The 25,586-nt window shown below is 36.1% G+C and overlaps 1 protein-coding gene across 2 annotated transcripts in view; it reads right to left on the bottom strand.

Annotated features, from left to right (window-relative positions):
* Nucleotides 1-25,586, bottom strand: part of CTDSPL2 (CTD small phosphatase like 2) — a 76,907-nt gene that overhangs the window by 15,137 nt on the left and 36,184 nt on the right. Inside the window, exons 3-8 of one of the 2 annotated variants that reach the window (XM_080808202.1) lie at nucleotides 16,598-16,736; nucleotides 14,968-15,117; nucleotides 9,765-9,980; nucleotides 5,747-5,825; nucleotides 5,346-5,457; nucleotides 3,093-3,179 (exon numbers count right to left, since the gene is read on the bottom strand). In XM_080808202.1, the coding sequence (XP_080664328.1) occupies nucleotides 3,093-3,179; nucleotides 5,346-5,457; nucleotides 5,747-5,825; nucleotides 9,765-9,980; nucleotides 14,968-15,117; nucleotides 16,598-16,736 (783 nt within the window). The remainder of the gene's footprint in view (nucleotides 1-3,092; nucleotides 3,180-5,345; nucleotides 5,458-5,746; nucleotides 5,826-9,764; nucleotides 9,981-14,967; nucleotides 15,118-16,597; nucleotides 16,737-25,586) is intronic. The other variant, XM_080808203.1, reaches the window with a different exon arrangement.

The following is a 25,586-nucleotide window of genomic DNA, read 5'->3' as shown; positions in this document are numbered from 1 at the left end:
TACTTATCAATCAAAAAGAGAGTATATACCATTAAGGCAGGCAATCTTTAAATATGAGTAGTGATCACCTTAAATTTTCCTTAAACTTTCATCTGAAAAAAAAACTAAGAAAGCCCACAACCAGATTATAATGGATCTAGTTTTAAATTTCTCTATACATTATTAAGAATTCTGATGAACATTTGATTACTTACTCCCACTTAGAATTTGAGTACGTAAATTTACTGTATATACTCTCATAATTATTAGACCAAGGGTCACCAAACTATGGCTTGTGGGCCAAATACAAACCGTTACTTCTTTTCGAAAATGAAGTTTTACTGGGACACAGCCATGCTTATTTGATTATGTACTTACTGTCTATGACTAGTTTCATGCTACAATGGCAGAAAAAGTATTTGGAACAGAGACTGCAGAACCTAAAATACTAAGAACTGTCCCTTTTCAGGAAAAAGTTTGCCAACCTCTAACATAGATGTTATTAAAGCATACGTAAAAAAATTTACACTTAAATTGTTTTGAAAGAAACAAAAACAAGTAGAATTAAAATTACATACAGGCCAACCATAACAAACTTACCATAAAAAGAAACCCGAAGTAAAATAAGTCCCAAGAGGACACTTTACTTGGTGCTGATTCAGATGAAGAATTTGATCCTACCTTAACATAACCAGTTTAAGAGTATATACTATGCTATGTAAATGCTATGGAACTGATATATTCAAGAGTATATAGATAAATGCCATGGAACTGTTCACTTAAAAATGGTTTATTTTATGTTGTGAATTCATCTCAATAAATTATTTTTTAAGAGTATATACAGTATTTTACAGGTTTCTACCTTTAAGTGGGCCACATTATATTGCAGTGGTTAAATATGTAAGTTACATCTTACCTAATAATGTGGTTTCTCCAAAATCTCTTAGATCATCTCAGACCCTTGTGTATATTTCTTCTTTGCCAGTAGATGGAGACAACACCACTGAAAGTTTAAAAGACATCATTCCCTGTTTAAAGGGAGCTTGCTGGTCTGAAAACTAGGGGAACCCTAACCCAAGATTTCTTCAGTTATTTTTTAAAAAAGCAGACAGAATGGCTATGCCAAAACCAGAAATCCAAGGGATTATACCGAATGTTAACTATGGGCATCCTCAAAAATTTACTGAAGGGAGACTAAGCTCTGTACACAATTTAGTAGCTAATAAAGCATAATAATAAAATGCAATCTCATCTCTGTAACTTATGAGATTCAAACTTCCTGCTCACTGATCCTAATTTAGGCTAGAATATTTATTTTTCCGTTTCAGAAAGTGTAATTCAGAATATGTAAGAAAAAGAGTTCTTTGAATTCCAGAGGTAGATGCAGTACATGTATGGTGTTTATAAGTTTATGCACCGCTAGAAGACTTTTCTTCAAAATAAGACAACTATCCTGGATCAACATAAAAATCGTAAGAACTTTATTTTTAAAAAAAGAGAAGACAGAAATGGTGGAAGCAGCAAGAAAAAATTCAACTGTATGGTCACAATAAAAAGAAATGCTCATGAAAGGGAAGAATCAAACTCATCTACTTTCCAAGTTTCTTACTTCACTACTAAAAATGATATAAACAAACCAAAATTGTCGGCAAGAAACAAATTTCAAATCTGAAAGCTTAAGAAGTCATCCAAAAATAATTATTTAGTATGTTTCAAGTAACAACTTTCCTTTCCAAATTCAGAGCCTGAAAGCAATTTTGAACAAAAAACGAAGTTATCAAGCTAAAAAGAGAGAACTGAGGTATTACTGAACTATTTATATTTGCCACAAGACTCCTGTCTTTGATGTGGACTAAACAAGAACAACCTATTTGGCAGAAAATGTCTTATTAAGAAAAAAGATTACATTAAGCCAAATAATATCTAGTTAAAAAGAAATACAAAAATCTTAAAATCCTTTATTCTTGTGTATATTTTGCTCATTCTGTAATCAAAAGCCAGAACTAAAACAAGCTTCCACAGAAGGGAAATGAATATAGTGCTCAATACTAGCATGCCTGAAATGCCTATCTAGGTTAAACCAGAACTAACAATAATTGCTAAAGTAAATTCTCTTATGACTCATTACAAGATAAAGTAGGTAAAGCAGATCCCGAACCACAAACTTCTATTTAACTCTGAGTTTTTTGATTCCCAAAGGACAGGAACTATCAAGTGCCAAGAAAACTACACCCATATTCTAACTGCCTCTTAAGAGCACAACCAACCATGAGCTCCTTTCCATCATCCACACAGTAAATGTTCTGCAGCTTTATTTAATCCTTGGGTTGGCTTCCTCTTGACAAAGAACAGACTTTTGACCCTTTCCCAACCCTCAACAACTGGTGTGTATGAAGGTAATGCTAATTAAGTTAACAACCACCACCACCACAGAAAGGCACTTTGCAAATTTCAAAGTGTATTCATATAAATAAATTGAAATTTTATGACAGAAAAATCTCAAACGTAAAGAAAAAACTATGGCCAACACACATAATTCACAGTGAAATGTAAATAATATTTGCATTTTGCATGGTTACCTGTCCATCAACACAGATGAGGGAGAAATGATTTTACCCAGATTTTTAAAGCAGTAACTGGAAGAATGTCCTGGAATTCTAGGATTAATATAAAGTAGATATATACCAAACTGCAATCTACAGATGATATTACTACAAAAGGAAATAAAAATGACCAACAAGGAATGAATTTTTATACTAACTGGATTTTGGGGGGAAAAAAATCACACACAAAAAACCAAAACACCAGGTGTTAACCTGGAAATTTCTTCTTGGGGATCTATGATGTCAGTGCTCCCGCCTCCACCTGCTGGCAAACAGATTATGAAACTAGCAGAGATCACTGGGTTTAAAAAGTTGACATTTTTTGGTAACTTTAATGTTTTGTGTAATTATTTAGCATGATGCTACTTTGTGTTAATAAATCAGTAATATACTGATGAAATCAATTAGGAAAAAACACATTGAACTTTACACACACAAAATTACCAAAGATTTCTTGGTTCAGAACATTGTCTAACAGGCCAAAGCAATTTACAAATTGTTTTTAATTACCTGATAAATGACATCTTGGAAAAGGACTGGAAAAGTAAGTGCTGCATCTTCTAGCTCATTTAGACTACAGTGTACTAGTGTTTCATCCTTAAAATAAAAAGCACATACCAAGTGAACCAAGATATTTAAAGAAATTTCAAATGATAATTTCATGTACCCATGACACCAAACACATTTATGAATGTACTCATTCATATGTGGAATTTCATATTTATCATACATTCCTATGTGTGGCATAGCAATTTGGGATAGAATTTTCTAAGCCACTTGTTCTCAGGTATGGTCCCTGGACCAGCAAGTAGTATCAGCATCATCTGCAATGAAATGCAAATAAGTAACTAGTTAGAAATGCAATATTCTAACTAGTTATAAATGCAAATCCTCCAGCTCCACTTGTGATAATTCAAAAACTCAGAGGGGGATAAAGAGGAGCTCAGCAATCTTTACTTAATAAGCCCGTGAGGTGATCCCGATGCATGCTCAAGTTTGAGAACCAGTGTTCTGAATTCTGCAGCTGCCAACTTTCTGTTAAGGAAAATAAATATATGCTCCTTTTATTTAACAATTAGCAAATGGAAGTTTAGAATCTAATTATTTTTAAAAGTACATACATTCTATTCACATAGCTCCTTATCCTTTAACCTTTTATAAAGATTTTATTATAAAATGGATACCTCAGTATCTGTTGAATGTTTCAGACATAAACATTATTTAACTAAATTAGCAGTCAATGAAGACTTGTCATTTTTGATTATCAAACCCTGTTTGCTATTAAGAGGATAAGAAGGTGAGGATCATTCCATCTAAGATATGTGCCAACATTTATATTTCTTAAATAATGATTAAAAAACAGTTCTATTTGTAGTTAAGTGAGAAAACACTTTTTTTGGGAAAAAAAACTGCCAATGACTACCCCCAAAATTTTCCAATGCATTTACAATGAATTAAAATGAAACACAAATATTCATACCTTGTGATTCCACATCTTATTAGCTGGAGTGTTTCTTTTAACCTAAAGTTAACTCTGGGGAGGCAAAGAGCAAAAAATACTCTAGATATGCCTCATTTTCTTTTAATAGCATATCAGTCTATATACATTTCAAGGTATTGTCTTAGCATCTTAAAAAAGGTATCTTCTTTCCCTCAACTGAATCATAACTAATTCTACTACTTCTTCATCTATAGATTATCTAAATTTTTATCATTCTTCATTTACTTCTATAAAATTATTCATTTATGCTCAGCCAAGTCCTATCTTTTCCATTTAGCTTCACACTGGATTAAAAATGGTATGGTCAAGCGTGCTATCACGACCACATCAACTCCTAACACAAAAATATAGCAAAAGCTCTTTTTTCAGTTTTTTCACTAACTTGCACATCAAATCTACACTACTCACAATCAGTTTCAAAATTTTTCTCTTGCTACTTATCCTCTAACAAATACCTAATACTTAGGACCTCTGGAGAGCTCTCTTACGTCTCTTTGGCTAGACAAAGGCTAAGGTGCTGAACTCTCAAAAAAGAAATATACATGCTAGTTACGATTTCAAATAATAAACTTTTCCTCAAGAAAAAAATTTTATGAGAAATAAACCACATTTCCAATTACAGGATACCAGTATCAAAGGCTAAATAATAACATGCTTCCCAATATTATGTAACAGGTAGGTGTTCAGTTCTCAAAGCTCTTCTGGTACCCTAAAACATAAATTTTTAACAGACCAAGAGAGCATATTAAAGGTTTTATTAGCATTAAGAGCTCATGTTTTTAGGAGTCTATTAATAAAGTCATTGGTATTAGATAATGCACAAAAATAAGAGGAAAAGGGCTATAATCTTGCATAAGGTCCATTCACTGGGACCCAAATAATATTTGATTCTTCAAGAAAACATAATCCTGACACCACGCCCAACCCCCACCCGAAAAAAGACGAAATCTATGCATGAAATGAAGTAGGATTTATCTGGAAATTTTTTAAAAAATCACAAGGGTCTCAGATACAGAGGAAAGAACTAATTTAAAAAATGAAAACTTAATTTATTTTCAAAGAGTACCTGATGACAACCAAACTGAGGACCTTGGCAATAGACTATGCTTCAAACGAAAACATATCACAACATCCACGACATGTTTTGTAAATGTTTAAAATTATTCACATTCACTTTTATCCTTCCAGGTATTCTGGGCTAGTGTTTTAAAAAAGAAATTTAACTCCTTTATTTTCTCTACCAGTACATATAATATACTTACCAGGTCTAAAACTAGGGAGAATTCTGGTGTGCTTCTTGTTTTCAATGGAAGAGCAGGTTTCCTATTTAGTTGTTCTTCTGTCAGTGGTGGAACATGTTTGATGAAATAATACCTACAAATAAAATTTTAAGAAAATCTCATTTCTACATTTTATAAATATAAAACATATTACTAAATTCAGCTCATATTTAAATCTTTAATTAAATAATACTACTTTTAATCTAGTAAACCAAAACCTGTGAAATGTAAATAAAACTGAAAATATTAGTACTTCAGTAACTCAGTAAAAGTATTAATACCTACAAGTTACATGTTCTTTCCAATATACTATTCAGCCACCCCTCCACCATCTTTCATTCTGCTCCAAGAGGGAAAGGAAAACAAAAAACAAAAAAACTCACGGGTCAAATACTTCCCAGTCTTCTTCATAAGTGGCCTCTGCGTGAGTTGATGAATAGCCACTATCTGGAGTTACTGGTGCTATTTAATAAAATGAAAAACAAAATGTTACTTTTACTCACTATGAAGTATACATTTTTACTGTTTTATATGATTTTCCTGAAGCCCTGTGTATTTTAGGTTCAAGAAATGACAGAAATAACTTACAAACAGTAATGTAAAGCAAATTTATTAACACAGAGATCTAACTCCAGACCCAAAAGAAAAAACTGCCATTACAGGTAAAATGGCAAGCTAAATCATGGCTGGCAGAATTAAAATCCCTCACAGCCAAGAGAAAATTTACTACTTATTATCAGAAACATACACTCCATGAAATTTCAGTTTCTAGCTGAATGGTGTTTTATATATATAAACATAAATATTTCATGGGGCTCTTGTAAGCAGTGACACTTAGCAAACTACCCTGTACCCGTACAAGCAATCAGTATATATTTGTGCTGACCTTACAGCCAGAGGTAGTTTTTAACCTGAGATCTATGAACACTCCTTAAGAGGTTCATGAAACTCCCTTGAAAACTTATGAAAAAATGTTGTATGTACATTTTTACAGGAATCTCAGTGGTGTCTAAATTCTTTTAAAAAGTTACAAAATGCTGCTCTGTATAGAAACCATTGCTTTAGAAGAGGCTTTATTTTACTCCTAATTTACAAGCAACCTAAAAATAATCATGAAGTAATTCTATATTCCATGACAAACGGTCCATTCTACATTTAAGTTAAAATTCCGTCAAATGATAGAACATTAGAAATAATGCCGGAAGGGGAGCCCGGCTGGCTTACTCAGAAGAGCATATGATTCTCGATCTTAGGGTCAAAAGTTCAACCCCCATGTTGGGCACAGAGATTACTTAAATAAACAAAAAACTTAGAAAAAAAGAAATTATGCTGGGAATTTTCTAAGACAATAGTTATAACAAATTCAAGGAGAGGACAAAATACAAGATTTTAAGTTAGAGGTACTGTCTCCGAGATAAAAGTTCAAGATGGATGCTACAGGCTGAATGTTTGTGTCCCCACAAAATGGTATTTGGAGGTGGAGACTTTAGGATGTTATGAGGTCATCCACCCTCATAAATGGGACTAGTGCCCTAATAAAAAAGACTCAAGAGAGTTCAAATAGCTTCTACCATGTAAGGATGCATGAGAAGACAACTGTTTATGAACCAGAAAGCAGGCCCTCACCAGGTAATGAATCTGCTTGGTGCTCTGATCTTGGATTTCCCAGTCTCCTAAACAGAGAAATAAATTTCTGCTGTGTATATGCCACCTAGTCTGTGGTAATTTGTTTTTGCAGCCCAAAAGGACTAAGACAGTGCGAACTCAAAAAAACTTCTATAATCTATCTACAGGAATACAATATTGGTGGATAATAGTCAAAGGACAAAAACAAATCCTTTTTGGTATTACCAGGTATTCTTTTTTTAATGATTTTATTTCTGTTAGAGAAAGAGAGACAGAGAGACTGAGTGCATGCGTGAGTGGGGAGAGCAGCGGCGGGGGGGGGGGAGGGGGCGGGTAGAAAAGGGAGAGACTCTCAAGCAGACTCTGCAATGAGCGTAGAGCCTGACATGGGGCTCCAATTCATGACCCTGAGATCATGACCTGAGCCAAAACCAAGAGTCAGACACTTAAATGACTGAGCCACCCAGGTGCCCCTATCATGTATTAATTCTTTGTGTATGTATAACCTTGTAACATAGTGTATACGTCTAGTGAATGACAATAAATGTAAAGCCTAATTTTTGTCCATCTAACAACTAACTTTATGCCAATAACAGTTCATTAGCACAGGGGTAATATAAAATATATCTTCTAACTACTTCTGTTTCAAATTCCTATTAACTTCAGAGAAAGGGGGAAAGGAAGCAATATTTGAGTGCATTTTTATTTCACCCCATTTAGTTTTCAAAACCCTGAATTATTTCCCCTTCTAAAGGTCAGAAAACCATCTCAGAAGCTGACTAAAGTCACAGAGCTAAGTAAATAACAGAGCCAGTCTCCTTCCTTCTTATTCTCTTTGGCTAGGTTCTTGAAGTTAAGGAAAAGTAATAGTAATGACCTTTGTCACTCATACTCATCTTTTAAGATCAGCAAAAATTTTTCTTCTATCCTGTCATGATGCAGAGTAAATGCAATGTGCCACCTCATCATTTTGTGCATTTATTTCTAATATCACTCCCCACACTGTACAGTAACTTTTGTGATTACCTGGCTCATCAACTAGATCGTGTACTCTTCAGGGTCAAGGAGCATTTATCTTATTCATCTTTATAAATAACGTCCATCACAGAAAATAGGTGTTCAATAAATGTTAGGGGAAAAAATGAATGAGACAACTGGAGTAAATTTTATTTCCCACCCTCCCCCCCCGCCCCAGAAACCACTAATGTTATAGAAATCCCTTCTCTATTTTCGCTGTTGTCAGAAAAAAACAAATACAAAGGATTATAAAGCAGCACAAAAATAATGAACAAACATCAAACAAGAGGCCTGGACTTAAGTCTATTTGCCCAAGCACTGGGGAAGGAAAGAGCATAAAATGATAGGTGAAGAGTTGGCTCCTTTGTAAATCTTATCTACCCAAGAATGAACTATGTGCATATCCATTTTGATTCGACAGATTCATTATTATTCTTAAAATATAACATTATAGGGCACCTGGGTGGCTCAGTCAGTTAAGCAGCTGCCTTTGGCTCAAGTCATGATCCCAGAATCCTGGGATCAAGTCCCACCATCAGGCTCCCTGCTCAGTGGGGAGTCTGCTTCTCCCTCTGCCTGTTGCTCCCCTGCTTATACTTTCTATTAAATAAATAAATAAAATATTTTTAAAAATATAACAATTTAACATTATAGATATTATGTTTAACATTATAGAAATTAATCTTTTATTAGACCAGTTTAAAATAAATCTTTTCTGTTACTTCGCTTTTCTCTTCATACTGGTATTATTGGGTTGTGCTATATAGAAGTTTCATAATTGTATGCATTTTTTTAATGTTTTCTGTTTTATTTTTTTCAAGTTTCCCTTTATATTCAAGGGAAGAACATCATTCTACTTCCTTACACCAAACTACATTTCTGAACCAATACATATGTGCTAGGGTCTCTCAAATGCCTGGCATTATAGGTAATAAAAAAACAAATCTAAAATAAAAGCCTGAGATCTTGTTCCTTTGGGAAAAGATGACCATCCTCAATTTTATTTCTGCTTTTAAGCATGATGGAACAGTTTCATCTTTTAGCTTTGTACATCTGTATATCACAACCCTCAGAGGTAATAAATTCTGATCTCATATGTTCTACATTTCCATGACAACTGGCTCAGGCTCCGCCTTTATAAGGATCCAGAATTAGGCTGCAAAGTTTGGATGTAGGGAAAGATCTAGAAAAAGAAGCTTCTTTTGGGAGTATGTCATCTATATACGCAACAAATCTGAAGGTACACGGCTGCCTGCAGGTGGGAACTTCAGGTCTGAGACTGGTACAATTATATCAAGAGTGTATGTTTTACTGTTTGTGTTAAAATTCTCTAAGTAGTCAGATTAGTACAAATAAACTGTAAAATGACCAATGCTCAATCAAAACAACCTTTTTTTTTTTTTAAGGATTTTATTTATTTGTCAGAGAAAGAAAGCACAAGCAGGGGTAGCAGCAGGCGGAGAAGCAGGCTCCCTGCTGAGCAGGGAGCCAGACACAAGACTAGATCCCAGGATCCCAGGATCATGAACTGAACCAAAGGCAGATGCTTAACTGAGCCACCCAGACATCCCTCAAAGCAACCTTTTAAAAAAATTCAATTTCAAAATGACCAGATTTGGGGGAGAAAGTTTTATTTCCAATTTTAATCGTTTTATGTTCAAGAAAGAAAAACTTACGTATTTGATCGATTAAAGAAAAAAATACTGCATTTTTATACATTATTCATGAAGATGCATTAAGAAAAGGAATTTTCTTCACCTGTAAGGGGTGGGATATCACGATTAACTGTTTCTTCTGCTTCTTCTAAACCATTATTTATTGATGGCCTCACTTGAACTGCTTGATTTGAGTAAGCTGCTCCATTTGTTGACGTAGTAGTACTGGTAGTGATCTCATCCACCTGTTCCATATCAAGTTGTTTTACTATCTCTTCAGCTTCCACAGCCTGTCCTGGGGAATCGGATCCTGATGTTCCTATAATCAAGATTCAGTATGCTCACAACCATCGTTTAAAAACTCAACAGGGGGTTGGGGGAGAGACATAGATGTTTTCAAGGGTACAAACTTACAGCAAGTAAACATAAGCCCTAGAGACTTAATGCACTGTAGAGTGTATATAGACAAATATTGTATTATAATCCTCAAACTTGCTAAGAGACTAGAACTTAATTGTTCTAACCACTAAAAAAAGGTAATTATGTAATGTGATAGAGGTGCTAATTACTGTTACAAGGCAATCATATTACAATATATAAATGTATCAAATCAACCTGTTTACCCTTAAATTTACATAACATAGGTGAAATATATTTTAATAAAAGCGAAATTAAATAATGAAAAGTAAATTCAAATATTTGGAAAAATTAAATGCAACAGAGATAGAGCTGAGGATACCACTGTTAATGAGTCTTTTCCAGACATTTCAAATAATCAGGAATAAAGACTATTATAAAATAGAATGATATTAGTGAACTAAATTTTCTTAAGAGTGTTCAAATAGTTTAGAAACACCTATTTATAGTCAAACCACAGTCATAATTTAAAACTTTTAAACATTTTTGAGATGTAACTGACAATGTAACCTTGTATAAGTTTCAATTGCATGTGTTGATTTAATACATTTATATATTGCATTATGATTACCAACCTAGCCTTAGGCTAACACCTCTATCCTATCATTACCATTTTTCCGTGGTGAGAAAATCTAAGATCTAGTCTCTCTGCAACTCTGAAGTATACAATACAGTATTGGTGACTATAGAACTTTTCAATAAAGCAAATATCATTTATTAAACACCTACTATGAGCTAGGCATTATATATATATATTTTTCCATTATCTTTTCCATTATTTATTTCCATTAAACAGCTCCTGATTCTTCCAGTACTAAACATCCTAGCCACTGTAGGCAGTTGTAATTTTTAAGCCAAACGTAGTTATCCAAGAATGAGCTGTTTCCCTAATCATCAGACCATTTTTATTCAGAGACATAAGAACAATTTCCTAACAAGATTCCATCTTAGTAACAAAGACTGAAGTTAGTTTCCTCACCATACTCGACCACCACCTAGAAGACCCTGTTGCCCAATTCTTCTTCCACTATGAGATAAACCCAACTAGCTTTTTTTTTTTTTTTAAGATCTTATTTATTTATTTGACACAGACAAAGCAAGAGAGGAAACACAAGCAGGGGGAACAGGACACAAGCAGGGGGAACGGGAGAGGGAGAAGAAGGCTTCCCACCGAACATGGAACCCCATCCCAGGACCCTGAGATCATGACCCAAGCTGAAAGCAGAAGCTAAACAACTGAGCCAGGCGCCCCCCGACTCTATTTCTTTATGGAATGCTCCAAATGTCATTTTCAATAAAATCAATCTCCCATATTCCTTCTCCATCACAGCTTCAACCCCTTTCCAAAAATCCTCTTTTCCTGACATCTTTCCCACAACATACTAACTGAATCAGAACTCATTTACTTCCAAAAAAAAAAACAACCTCATTTACTTCCATTTCTGCTACCAGATCAATGGTTTTCCACTGGATTGGCACAAAATGCCTGTTCCTTTGAGACTGATGTCACCTAGCTATATAATTCTTCACTTATCCCCACTGCTGACATCTCCCAACTGCAGCCAGCACCCTCTCTCAATCAGAGGAATTTAACACCTAGCTACCAGTTCAAAGCTCTATTAAACATCACCTAGTGGTTACTACAGGTGATATCAATGACTCACCTAAGACTAATCCTTAAAGGTCTTACCCTCTTGAGCTCCTTCTTCGTTTATACTGCTTTCTTAAGCATCTACCATGACTATAACCTGGACATTCACACTAAGCAAAGGTTCATCTCTGAAAACTAAAGTTCAAATATATCAATCTCCTACCATAACCTAATCTTTTAATTATCTATCTCATATTCCTATTATATGTGATCTTCAAGTTTGATAAAAGCCAGTCTCTTTCATTCTAAACAATCCCTCAACAGCTAGTTCCCCACCCTCTCATTTAGTTAGATTTCATGGTATATCACTTAAACCACTCTCAAGCCAGCAGCTTCAGGATCCTTGCTCTCTTGTCTTTCCACTGTCATCCATTACAGAAATCCCTCTTGAATCAATGTAACTTACAGCTTACTACTGTGTGTGTTTCTTTAAATTATAGCCAAAAGCAAACACTCTAAACCTTCACTGTTCTCTTCAATCCTTGCCACCAGGAATCTCAGCACATGTCATCATCATCTCCTTCAAAGAAAAAGTTGTAACTATCAAACATCAACTTCTTCCATCCAAACACTTATTCCTCCAAGATCTTAGTTTGATGAACCATACAGATAATTTATTATTTAAATTTATTTATTATGAAAAGACCATAGGTATTTTAATACCTGTAAACTGATAATACATTAGACTATTGCTTAAGCCCAGATTTCTAAGCTCCACACCACACCAGAAGTACAAATGGCTACCAGACATTTTATTGGGCAGTTTCATGGCATCTCAAACTCAGCATGGCCCAAATTAAATTCAATTATCTATCTTCCAAAACGTAACTTCCTGCTCTTGAAAAAGTAACCTTGTGTCCTCTTAATCTCTTGTTTCTTTCATCTCCAATCTGTGCCCAAAATGTGTCCATTCTGTATCTCTGATCCTCCTTCTTTTCTCTAATATCACCATTAAGGTTGCATGAAGTCTCACATGGACTACAACTCTAATTGTTTACCCCACACACAACCTTTTTAGAATGTAGCCAACACACTACTGCCAAAGAGCTTTTTGGAAAACACAAATCTGTTCATATTACCCACCAGTTCAAAATCTTTCAAACATCCTTCACTGACTAAGGATAAAATTTAAATTAAAATATCTTACCACGTTAGCTTTAATTTGCCAAATTTGTAACTCTATCTTAACCCATCCTATGCACTCCTCAAATCCAATGCTCCATCTGTAACAAACTAATTTGTTTCTCAAACACACTATGCCTTCCCTCATGCTGCTCATTCTATCCGGAATGCCCTTTACCATCTTTCAAGATTCAGCTTTTCTATAAAGACTATTGTTAGATGCCACCAAGAATATAGAACCACTCCATTCTTTGAATATCCCACTGCCCCATATCTCTATCAATGCACTTATAAACATTTATAATACCTATTTATGCATCTCTCTCCCTCTTGTAAAAAAAGCAAGCTCCTTGAGGGCAGGGACCATGTGTTAATCATCCTTGAATCTCCAGGGACTAGTACAATGGCTGGGACATGGCAAATACTGAACTGAATGAATTGAAATCTTCAAATCACCCCGTCCCATACTTAAGTATAATTATCCTCTCTCACGGTTAAGAGGCTCCATTTAAAGAACTGGACCAAGGTAACACAGTTAAAGAGTGGCAGAGATGGAATTTTAAAACAAATCTTTCTAATTCCAATGCCCATTCTTTTCCCACCACACCAGCTATTTCCAAAGATGTTCTAAGGGGCACTAGTTTTACAAGATATTAATTTATCTTCCACAGAAAAGGGTTCTTAGGGTAACATATGTCTAGAAAATACAGGGTTAAACAAAGTTAAAGGTAGTTTTTTGTTTTATTTCTACTACAGGATTTCACAAGTTCTTTCATGTGCCAATATGCATTATTTTTAGCTCCCAGAGCATTTAGATTTTATAGTGTACCACTCTGTCTTTTAAAAATTATATTATTATCCAGAAACACAATTCAGACTAGAATTTAAATAATCAGGCAACAAGCATTTAACGGCTATTTTCCATGTGCCCCATGCTATATCAAACAACTTGGTAGATGCAAAAATAAAGACATAATCTCTTACCCTCATGTAATCCAGAGACTAATTCAGCATTTATGAAATTAAGAATTAATCATCAAAAAAGATAGGACACTAAGTTAAATCTTTAATAAATATATGTGGGGCAGGACAACCTGGGTAGCTCAGTCCACTGGGCAGCCAACTCTTGGTTTCGGCTTGGGTCATGATCTCAGGGTTGCAGGACCGAGCCCCACATTGGGTTCCATACTCAACATGCAGTCGGCTCTCTCCCTTTCTCTCCCTTCTCAGATTCTCTCCCTTTCTCTCCCTCTTCTAGGGCCCACGTGCACGCTCTCTCTCAAATAAATAAAATCTTAAAAAAAAAAATATGTTGGGAAACAATCCAAGTTTCATTCTTTTGCAAAGGCATTGTATAATGAAAACCTTCAATTCATTTGCATTAGAGTAGTTACTAATTATCCAAATTAAAGATCCCTAGCGGGTCTTTGATGATAAATGATGAATGACAAATAAAATGTGTTACAAATGATAAATAAAAATGTGTTACAGAAAATCACCTAGTTTCAGTTCACTTAAAATATTTAACAAATTCTACTTTATTAATCTAGAATATTGAAAATATTTCTGGATTCTCTCCTGGTACACACTAAGGATTACAGAAATCATTCCAACATAAAAGAAATTACTTACTTTCCCTCCAGCCCAAAGTTTAGCATTTAGCTTTTCAGGTAGTGAAATACTTCAACAGAATTAAACATGACCTAAATTTATCTCAGTCACACACAAAAAAATGGTCTTTAAGAAGCTGTGTATTTTTTTTTTCTTCAGGAGCTGTGTATTTTTAACGAGGCTGAAAACAAACAAGATGCTGACAAAATATGCCAGTAAAATCAAACAGATCTTTTAAAAAACTAGGAAAACTATTAATTTTTTAAACCCAAATTATGGGTAATATAGTTTATACTTACCATTTTTTTTAAGATTTTATTTATTTATTTGACAGAGAGAGACACAGCAAGAGAGGGAACACCAGCAGGGGGAGTGGGAGGGAGAGAAGCAGGCCCCCCTTAGCAGGGAGCCTGTTGTGGGGCTCGATCCCAGGACCCTAGGACCATGACCTGAGCCGAAGGGCAGATGCTTAATGACTGAGCCACCCAGACGCCCCTATACTTACCATTTTTATTCGCTGGTGAAAAAAAGTTGAAGACAGGAGAAAATATGGTCCCCAACAATGTAGTCCTTGGAGGACTGCCAGAGGAAGGATTATCTTCTAATTTTCCATTTTGTTTTACATGTTGATTTGTCATTTCGTAACTACCAGCTTCTAAGAAAGAAACAAGAAAAAGGTTGCAATCTAGAAAACATGACTTTAAGAAATGTTTTAAACAATTCACTATGAAAATAATTTTTTGCCTCAAAATACTTCATAAAAACTGATTAACATTGTTAAGAAAGCTGATTACTTAAAAATATCCTGAGGTAAATAAATTATAAATCAAATTATTTTTATAAGAAGTTTATTTATAATGTTTTATAACTGCTACAAAGCATGTTGACATCTATAAGTATATAGAATGAAAGGCTTCAAAATCCAAAGTGTTACAGAAAATGAAATAAACTCTTTGTAAGTAAAACAAGTTACATCAAAAACATAAATGCAAGATCCTGTCCTTATTTACATTTTGGGAGGCTGCCTACTTCATAAAACCAATCTATTAGTAACAAATAATGGCTAAATAAGTAGAGGCAACATAGATCTACTGAAGTAGAAGACTATGTACAGCAGTGTCTATTACTTATATACACCCAGGCATCATTTCAGAGTGGTTAAGAACAGGTTTGTCTTTTGGTTTTTTAGTTTCTTATGAATAAAAAAAAATTCATGGATTTTTGGAAAATATACAATAAAAATAAATTCAAAAAATGTGTTTTGATTAACCATCCTTGACCTTCTGCAATTTTACTTAGTATCTACCACATTCTTTCCTTCTTTGAAATAGGTCTTTTGTTTCTTTTTCCCTAATTCTAACAATAGAGATACAACACTGAATTGAGGGGAAAGAGATAGGGAATTATTCTTGTTGTTGTGTTTAAACCAGCAATGGTTAAAAAGCAGTAATCCACACTCTAAAGTGTTGTTTTTTATAGCTTTCTCTGCTTGTCCTTCTTTCTCCTTTTTGACTTTGAGGAGCTTCCCAGCAATATTATAAGATATCGACCTATAACAAGGTTTATCAAGAGCAGCTCTACTGATTTGGGGACTGGATAATTCTTTACTGAAGGAGGATGTCCTGTGCATTGTAGGATGCCAACCTCTACCTGTTAGATGCAACTAGTAACCTCCCAACAAGCTGTGACAACCAAAAAGGTCTCCAGATATTAATAAATGTCCCCTGAGGACAAAACCACCCCTAGGTAAGAACCAATGTCCCAAGTGATACAAGTCCCCTCTGAGCTATGAAATTCCATGATCCAGAAATAAATTCTTTATACATATTTCAATACATTAAGTTTGATACATTAACTCAGTTAACTGAATTTATTATAGGTCAAAAATGTCCCATATACATTTTTCTGATAAACAGCATAAAACCTGCTGCTCTGTCTTTACTTATTTTAACTCATCAAAATAGATTTATACCAGATGGATGAATTTTTATTTTATTTCGTGCTACTAATACTTAATACAAAGATTACAAAAGTAAGGGAAAAACTCTAGAGTCAATTTTTAAAAACAAAAAATAAACATGACAGGTAAGATCTCTGCTTACACCTAATAGAACAATATCTAAACATTAACAAACCTCCATTTACTTGACTTTTCCGTCTTACTCGAGATATCTGTTTGTTAGGCTTTTCTCCTGCTCTTGGTGTAGATGTGATCAAATTATTATCTATATCACGTTCAATCCTACTCCGTTTCGAAGGATTTTCTCTCTCTTCCTTAAGATATGAGGAAAAAAACATGCATTGAGCATAGGCATTCTGCCTTTAGATTATACTTATAAAATATGATATGTAGCCCCATGTTCATTGCAGCATTATTTACAAAAGCCAACAGAAACAATTTAAGTATTTATCTGTTGATGAATGGATAAGGAATATAAGGGGTGTACACACACACACACACACACACACACACACACACGAATATTATGCAGCCATTAAAAAGAATGAAATCTTGTCACTTGTGACAACATGGATGGACAACATGGATGTGCTAAGGGAAGATAGTTAAAATACTGTATGACCTCACTTTTATGTGGAATCTAAGTAACAAATGAAAAAAAGACTCTGCTCATAGATACAGAGAACAGACTGGTGGTTGCCAGAGGTGGGGGATGAGGGCTGGCAAAATGGGTGAAGGGACCCAAAAGGTACAAATTCTAGTTCTAAAATAACTAAGTCATAGAAATGTAATGCACAGCATAGAAACTATAGTTAATATAGTACTGCATGTCTGAAAGTTGTTAAGAGAATAAATTTTAAAAGTTCTCATCACCAAAAAAAGTTCTAACTATGGTGACAGATGTTAGCTAGGCTTATTGTGATGATCATTTTACAACACATATATATAAATATCAAATCATTCTGTTTTACATTAAACCTAATATAATGCTATATATCAATTATACCTCAATTTTTTAAAAATAGATATAGGGTGCCTGGGTGGCTCAGTGGGTTAAAGCCTCTGCCTTCGGCTCAGGTCATGATCCCGGGGTCCTGGGATCGAGCCCCGCATCGGGCTCTCTGCTCAGCAGGGAGCCTGCTTCCCTTCCTCTCTCTGCCTGCCTCTCTGCCTACTTGTGATCTCTATCTGATAAATAAATAAAATCTTTAAAATAAAAAAAATTTAAAAAAATAGATATAATATGTGTAATATATTTGTTTTCCACATCCAGAAGAAACAAAATAGAACTACACAATATCCAACAGTGCTAAAAAACAAAGGAAAAATCTGACAATGTTAGAGGTTATTTTTTTTTAAGATTTTATTTATTTATTTGACAGACAATCACAAGTAGGCAGAGAGGCAGTCAGAGAGAGAGGAGGAAGCAGGCTCCCCGCTGAGCAGAGAGCCCGATGTGGGGCTCGATCCCAGGACCCCGGGATCATGACCTGAGCCAAAGGCAGAGGCTTTAGCCCACTGAGCCACCCAAGCGCCCCTAATTTTTTTTTTTAAGATTTTATTTATTTATTTGACAGCGAGAGAGGGAGAGAGAGATATCACAAGTAGGCAGAGAAGCAGACAGAGAGAGGGGGAAGCAGGCTCCCTGCTGAGCACAGAGCCCGATGTGGGACTCGATCCCAGGACCCTGAGATCACGACCTCAGTGAGGGCAGAGGCTTAACCCACTGAGCCACCCAGGCGCCCTAGAGGTTAATTATTAATGTACTTACAATACACAAATGTAACTACAGCATCCTTATAATTCAGATCCTTTCTCCTGGGTCCATTTAATTATCTATGCTGGGCGCCTGGGTGGCTCAGTTGGTTAAGCATCTGCCTTCAGCTCAGGTCATGATCCTGGAGTCCCAGGATCATGTCCCGCATTGGGCTCCCTGCTTGGTGGGGAGTCTGCTTCTCCCTCTGACCCTCCCTCCTCTTGTGCGCTCTCTCTCTCTCTCTAATAAATAAAATCTTTTAAAAAAATTAAAAAATAAATAAACTGTGCTACTGAAATACTGGATCGTACAATCTCCTCTGAGTTTTCAGCAATTTTCCCCTATTCTTAAACTTGTCCAAAAGAACGGTGGTTGTTTCCTTGAGCACTCAGGATAAGAGACAGAATCCCATTGGAATTTGCTGGCATATCACATATTACCAAAAATAACAGGGCCTGCCATGCCACACCCCAATGCCAACCTCAGTTCTTTAACTGCCCAAATTAATACTAAAGAGTCTACTCCCTAATAAAGCTCCCTATTCATTTCCTTTTATATGGGGGAAATCCACATCACCAGTTAACACTGTTTTTGCAGTACTGACTAAAGGACTATATGCCAAGTATACTGTCAAAGTATACTGATTTTTCTTCATTTGTACATCTATTTTTCTCATTTGTAAAAGTTTTCTAGAATCATCTACCACATGACTGATTTTCTTACATTACTGTCATACTGGCATATAACTCCTTGGTTTTTTGTTTGTTTTTTAGTAATCTCTACACCCAACGTGGGACCCTAACTTATAACCCCAAGATCGAGAATCCCATGCTCTACCAACTGAGGAAATCCGGTGCCCCAATTCCTGCTGTTTTAATGAGACTACCTGGTATCTTTTGGTAAGGATTAGATTTTTAAATCTATATTAAATATAATCCATATACATAATCATTATTCTTATTCAACAGGAATAACTCCTTTATTTGTACTGAATATTTGTAACCAATGCTTTTATATCAGAGCAAATAAGATGCTGCTACACATTTTCTAAAGGTTGAATATTATTTTATTATTTTTAAAACAAACCTTGGTATTGTAAATGGCTACAATTACAATTGCCTATTTGGATCAATTCTACTCCTGAAACCAGTACTACACTTTTATGTTAACTAATTGAATTTAAATAAAATCTTGGAAGGAAAAAAAAAAGATATTAAAGATTACTAAAAAGCTAAACTTCCCTAAAAAATAATTCCCTACTTAGATCAAAACAAAGATAATAATATTGGGGTGCCTGGGTGGCTCAGTGGGTTAAAGCCTCTGCCTTCAGCTCAGGTCATAATCTCAGGGTCCTGGGATCGAGCCCCACATCGGGCTCTCGGCTCGGGGGGGAGCCTGCTTCCCCCTCTCTCTCTGCCCACCTCTCTGCCTACTTGTGATGGCTCTGTCAAATAAATAAATAAATAAAATCTTTAAAAAACAAAACAAAGCAAAACAAAGATAATATCAAAATACATCATTCCATATCATACCATACAGAATTTTACTTTTACTCAGTTTCTCTAATGTTAGGTACCTCTGTTTTTGAATTTTAAAATTTATTTTTGTATGAGAGAGAGAGAGAGCATGAGCATGCCCAGGGCAGGCAGAGGGAGAAGCAGGCTCCCTGCTGAGCAAAGAACCTCGATCCCGGGGCCCCAGGATCATGACCTGAGCTGAAGGCAGACACTTAACCAAATGAGTCACCCAGGAGCCCCATTTCCCTGCATTTTAAAATCAATAGTAACTCTCATACCCCAAACACTGGCTCTCCATTGCCAGAAAACAGGACTCTATGAAGTCCTTCAAGAACAGAAATAATGCTACAAAGCCAACCACACTAAGCTCCAACATCTTCTTGAAGAAGCCTCTTTAGATCTGCTATAACACAAATACTTACATTGCTGAAAATCCTGCTTTCTGCAATGCTAAAAATAACAAGGTTTAAGGAAAAAATAATTGGTCCAGGAGGGCAAAGAGGGGTATACAGGGCAGATCAGTCAATGCCCCGTTAACTCTGTAACCATAGCACTAACAAAAACAATGATTGGGACACCTCCAGAGATAACCTGGACACCCCGGTGAGGCAGCTAACAGCAGCTGAAATGCTACCTCAGGGCTTAATAAAAGGTAATAAAAACAGAGAAAGAGAAACAAGGGCTTATGGGAACTGAGAAGTGGAGCTTTAAGACAGTAGAGCTAAGATGGACACAAAAGGAAATGCAGACTGCCACATGAGAAAAGTCCCTGCTGGACCAGAGTGTACTTCTCTAGGAGGGAACCCCACCCTGCCACTGCTAATTATCACTTCTAATTAAAAATCTGTGTGTGTGTGTGTGTGTGTGTGTGTTTGGGGGTGGCGGACTTTTGTTTCAAGAATCACAGGGTTGAGGGACGCCTGGGTGGCTCAGTTGGTTAAGCAGCTGCCTTCAGCTCAGGTCATGATCCCAGGGTCTTGGGATCGAGTCCCGCATCGGGCTCCTTGCTCAGCGGGGAACCTGCTTCTCCCTCTGCCTCTGCCTGCCTCTCTGTCTGCCTGTGCTCACTCTCTCTGACAAATGAATAAATAAAAAAATCTTTAAAAAAAAAAAAAAAAAAAAAAAAGAATCACAGGGTTGAGACCGAGCTGAACCCGTTCAGCATGGACTCTGCTTAAAAGACTCTTTCTCCCTCTGCTCCTCCCTATCCATCTACACTTGTGCTATCTCTGCTCTCTCTCTCTCAAATAAATAAACAAATCTAAAAAAATTCAACTCCCTCTGTTCAGGATCCCTTTGTCTAGTTTAGGAAAAAGTCATGTAGAAAGCAATACACTACCCATGTTATACTGACACTGTTCCCCTATTTATCAAGAATCTATAAGCTAACTAATGTTGCAGAACTACGACACATTTCTTGTAGAACAGACTGTACTGTGGTCAATTAAAAATACATATGATATATGAGGCACGTGAATGGCTATTACTTAAGCCTCCAATTCCTGGTTTCAGCTCAGGTCATGATCTCAAAGTCCTAGGATCGAGCCCCATGGTGTCAGGCTCTGTGCTCAAAGGGATCACTCTCTTTTCCTCTGCTCCTACCCCTGCTTACACTCTACTCTCTAAGTAAATGTTTTAAAAAATAAAGCATGTATGGGGCGCCTGGGTGGCTCAGTGGGTTAAAACCTCTGCCTTCAGCTTGGGTCATGATCTCAGGGTCCTGGGATCAAGTCCTGCATCCGGCTCTCTGCTCGGCAGGGAGCCTTCCTCCCCCCCCCACCCCGCCCCCCTCTGCCTGCCTCTCTGCCTACTTGTGATTTCTGTCTGTAAAATAAATAAATAAAATCTTAAAAAAAATAAAGCATGTAAATACATACGTAAGGTAAAAATATTTTAGCTTACATCTCTAAGTAGGAAGAGGAACCTATTAATATCAAGGTTAAAGCTCTGCAGTCATTGACAATAAAATCCTAGTCTTCAGAATAATGTAATCAGATGTCTAATGATGCTCCAATTCTGAAAGACAATTCATCGCCCAATCCCAGTATTTCTTGAACATTCAACTATATAATTTGGAGACTTTATGAATGTGGCATAATTTTTTAAAGAACTAGGAAAAACAAGATTCCCACATTACTGTACAGGATGTTTTAATAAATTTATTAACCCTGCAATGTCATCTCTGGAATTTATATATATATTTTTTTAATTTACTTATTTGTTAGAGAGAGCGAGCAAGCACAGGCAGAGTGGTAGGCAGAGGCAGAGGGAGAAGCAGGCTCCCTGCCGAGCAAGGAGCCCGATGTGGGACTCGATCCCAGGACGCTGGGATCATGACCTGAGCCAAAGGCAGCTGCTTAACCAACTGAGCCACCCAGGCATCCCTGGAATTTATATTTTTTGAAGTTGTCGCTAAAATAGGCATTTAGGGGAAAATCTTGGGAGGATAGTGTTCTTATTTCTCTGAATGCCAAGGGAAACACAGAGACCTAAAAAAAAAAAAAAAAAAAAAAAAAAGAAACCAACGGCAAATTCACAACAAAACCAGGAGACAAGGTTTTGTCTCCCCTAAATTCCAAGCAGATGAGGACAAACCAACAGCCACCACACCTGAGTGCCCACATGCAGTAGTGCAAAAGAAAGCAAAGGGATCAACAAGGTGTATCATATGCCTGAGAACAAGAGAGCCCAAAATAGCTAAAATGTAGGTATTCAAAAGAAATCATGGCAGATCAATTTCATGAGGAGACAAAGCTGCTGTCTTGCCAATCTAACAGCAAAGGGGTCCATGGTGAGAATGGAACAACAGTTCCTATGAACTCTTGAAAATTACTAACTATGGTTCTCTTCTAGAATAAGCCATACACTAAGGAGAAACTGCTGGGAATTGAATCAAAACTAAGTCACAACAGAAAAGAAGGAAAGAGGGTACCTGGGTAGCTAGTTGGTTAAGTGTCTGACTCCCAATCTTGGCTCAGTCTTGATCTGAAGGTGGTGAATTCAAGCCTTGCACTGGACTCCATTCTAAATATGGAGTCTACTTTAAAATACAAAAGGGGGCGGGGTGCCTGGATGGCTCAGTGGATTAAGCCACTGCCGTTGGCTCAGGTCATGATCTCAGGGTCTTGGGATCGAGCTCCACATTGGGCGCTCTGCTCATTAGGAAGCCTGCTTCCCCCTCTCTCTCTGCCTGCCTCTGCCTACTTGTGGTATCTGTCAAATAAATAAATAAAATCTTAAATAAAATAAAATACAAAAGGGGGGAAAAAAGAAAGTGAAGTTTCAGATAAATATTGGGTAGTAATTAAAGAGACAGGAAAACTCAAAAAGCGATCACTGTATTTTTTAACATTACACAAAAACAGTTAGAAAAGATACCCTAAGCCACAAAACCTTCTAAAAAAAAAACTAATCTCATACAAAAATGAGCAACAAGGAAGTACAGATGTTAAATCCACACAAAAATTATTGTAATAAAATATACAGGGAGGGGGCGCCTGGGTGGCTCTGTGGGTTAAAGCCTCTGCCTTGGGCTCAGGTCATGATCCCGGGATCCTGGGATCGAGCTCCGCATCCGGCTCTCTACTCAGCGGGGAGCCTGCTTCCTCCTCTCTGCCTGCCTCTCTGTCTACTTGTGATCTCTGTCTGTCAAATAAATAAATGAAATCTTAAAAAAAAAAAAAAAGGGAGTAAAAGAACATCTCTACAGATAAAGAATGCATGTTAGAAAAATATGCATATAGATTAAAATTATAACCTTCTATTTCAGAACACAAGACTTACTAAGAAAATGATAAGAGACATATGGGTTAGAAAACTTCAAATCATAAAGACAAAACAAAATAATTAGAAATAATTAAAAAATCGTATCAGAAATAAAGACTAAATTAGAATGTACAGAAAATTGTGTAAATAGATTATGCCTTAAAAGAAATAGAAGATAGAATGGGGAAATTTTTAAAAGACATCAAAATATTACAAATACTGAAGACACACAAAGATCTAACAGAAAATAGGTAGTCCCTGAAGAAGGAAACCAAATCAAAAGCATGGCGAAAGAATGAATATTAGAAGATTTTCCTCAAAGGAAAGATTTTAGGGGCATCTGGGTGGCTCAATCAGTTCCGTGTCCGACTCTTGGTTTCGGCTCAGGTCAGGATCTCACAGTTGTGAGACTGAGCCCTGCATCAGGCTCTGTGCTCAGCACAGAGTCTGCTTCAGATTCTCTCTCCCTCTTGCTCCTGCTCACACTGTCACTCTGTCTCTCTTTCTGTGTGTCTCTCTCTCCTTCTCTCTCTCTCAAATAAATCTTTAAAGGATTTTAAATTACATATTGAAAGATATGTCTAATTAAAACTATCAACTCAGAAAACAAACAAGATACATCCTAAACTTCATAGAATTTAAAGAAAAAAAATCCTATGGAGATCAAGACAAAATCATTTAAAAAGCGAAAAAAAATAATAAAATTATATTATCATCAAACTTCAACAGCAATGCTTTTTATGTCAGAAGAAAATGAAGTAACAGTTAAAATAATCAAGAAGAGAAAAGTCTAGCTAAGTTATTTTATATGCAGCAAAACCGGATTTTCAACCTTAAAGAGCACTGTGTTTTGTTTTGTTTTTTAAAAAGATTTTATTTATTTGACAGAGAGAGAGACAGTGAAAGAGGAAATACAAGCAGGGGGAGTGAGAGAGGGAGAAGCAGGCTCCCCACTGAGCAGGGAGCCTGATGCGGGACTTGATCCCAGGATGCTGGAATCATGACCTGAGCCGAAGGCAGAAGCTTCACGAATGAGCCACCCAGGTGTCCAAAGAGCACTGTTACCAACATGCAAGAATATTGTTCCCATGAGTGCTTTCTGTGGCACCTATTAGAAAATGAGCTTCAGACAACAAAAATAACTGCAGATGATGACATGAGGACTGAGGATAAGCATTAAATATACTGAACATATGCAGACCCTGTAAAACTAAGATAAATGAGGATTAAAAGATGGTATGTAATGACAATAGGCTCAATATGCACAGATATAAAACTAAGAAAACGGGTAAGCGATATATCAAGTTTTTTTAAAACTGTTCACTTTAAAGTCATTCTGAGACAGAAAACTTAACAGAATTCATTCCCAGCTGATCTATACAAGAAATACTAAATGAAATTCTTCAGGCATAGAATAAATAATACCAGATGGGATCCTAAACCTGCAGTAAGGAATGAACACCACTAAGGCAATTATAAGGAAATATGAAAGATCTTGGTGTCCAATACTACTGCGATCTTACCAGCTACCTTTAATAGTCATACTTGCTATAATTTCTGTAGCCTCATTATGATCCCGTAAGTTATTATTTTGAAGTCTTAAGTTTTTAATATGTGTATTTGTGGAAATACAATAAGAGTACTCTTAGTATTTTGCTTTGCAATAATATCAAATTTGGTTTTTAAAATTATATCTAAACAGCTATTTTGAAATTGAATAATATTTTAAGAGTATTTAGAACTTTATAATTAAGAATGGATCATTGGAATAAAAAAGGGAGATTAGGGATGCACGGGTGGCTCAGTCAGTTAAGTGTCTGCCTTTCGCTCAGATCATGATCCCAGGATCCTGGGATTGAATTCCACATCCGGCTCCTTGTTCAGTGGGGAGCCTGCTTCTCCCTCTGCCTTCCACTCCCCCTGCTTGTGCGCTCTCTCACTCTCTCTCTGACAAATAAATAAAACCTTCTAAAAAATAAAAATATAAAAGGGAGATCAGATAATTTGTGGTTTCAATCCATTATCACACTGAAAAAGAAACTGACATACCCGAATTCTCTGACTCATAAAAGGGGGAAAACCACTCCAAAGAATCTGAACCAAACTATAAATTACAAATGAGAATA

The sequence above is a fragment of the Martes martes genome (assembly GCF_963455335.1).
Source record: "Martes martes genome assembly, chromosome: 7".
In the NCBI taxonomy this organism is placed as follows: Eukaryota; Metazoa; Chordata; class Mammalia; order Carnivora; family Mustelidae; genus Martes; species Martes martes.
The sequence above is the reverse complement of the archived record's forward strand: the minus strand, read 5'-3'. Positions and strand labels throughout refer to the sequence as shown.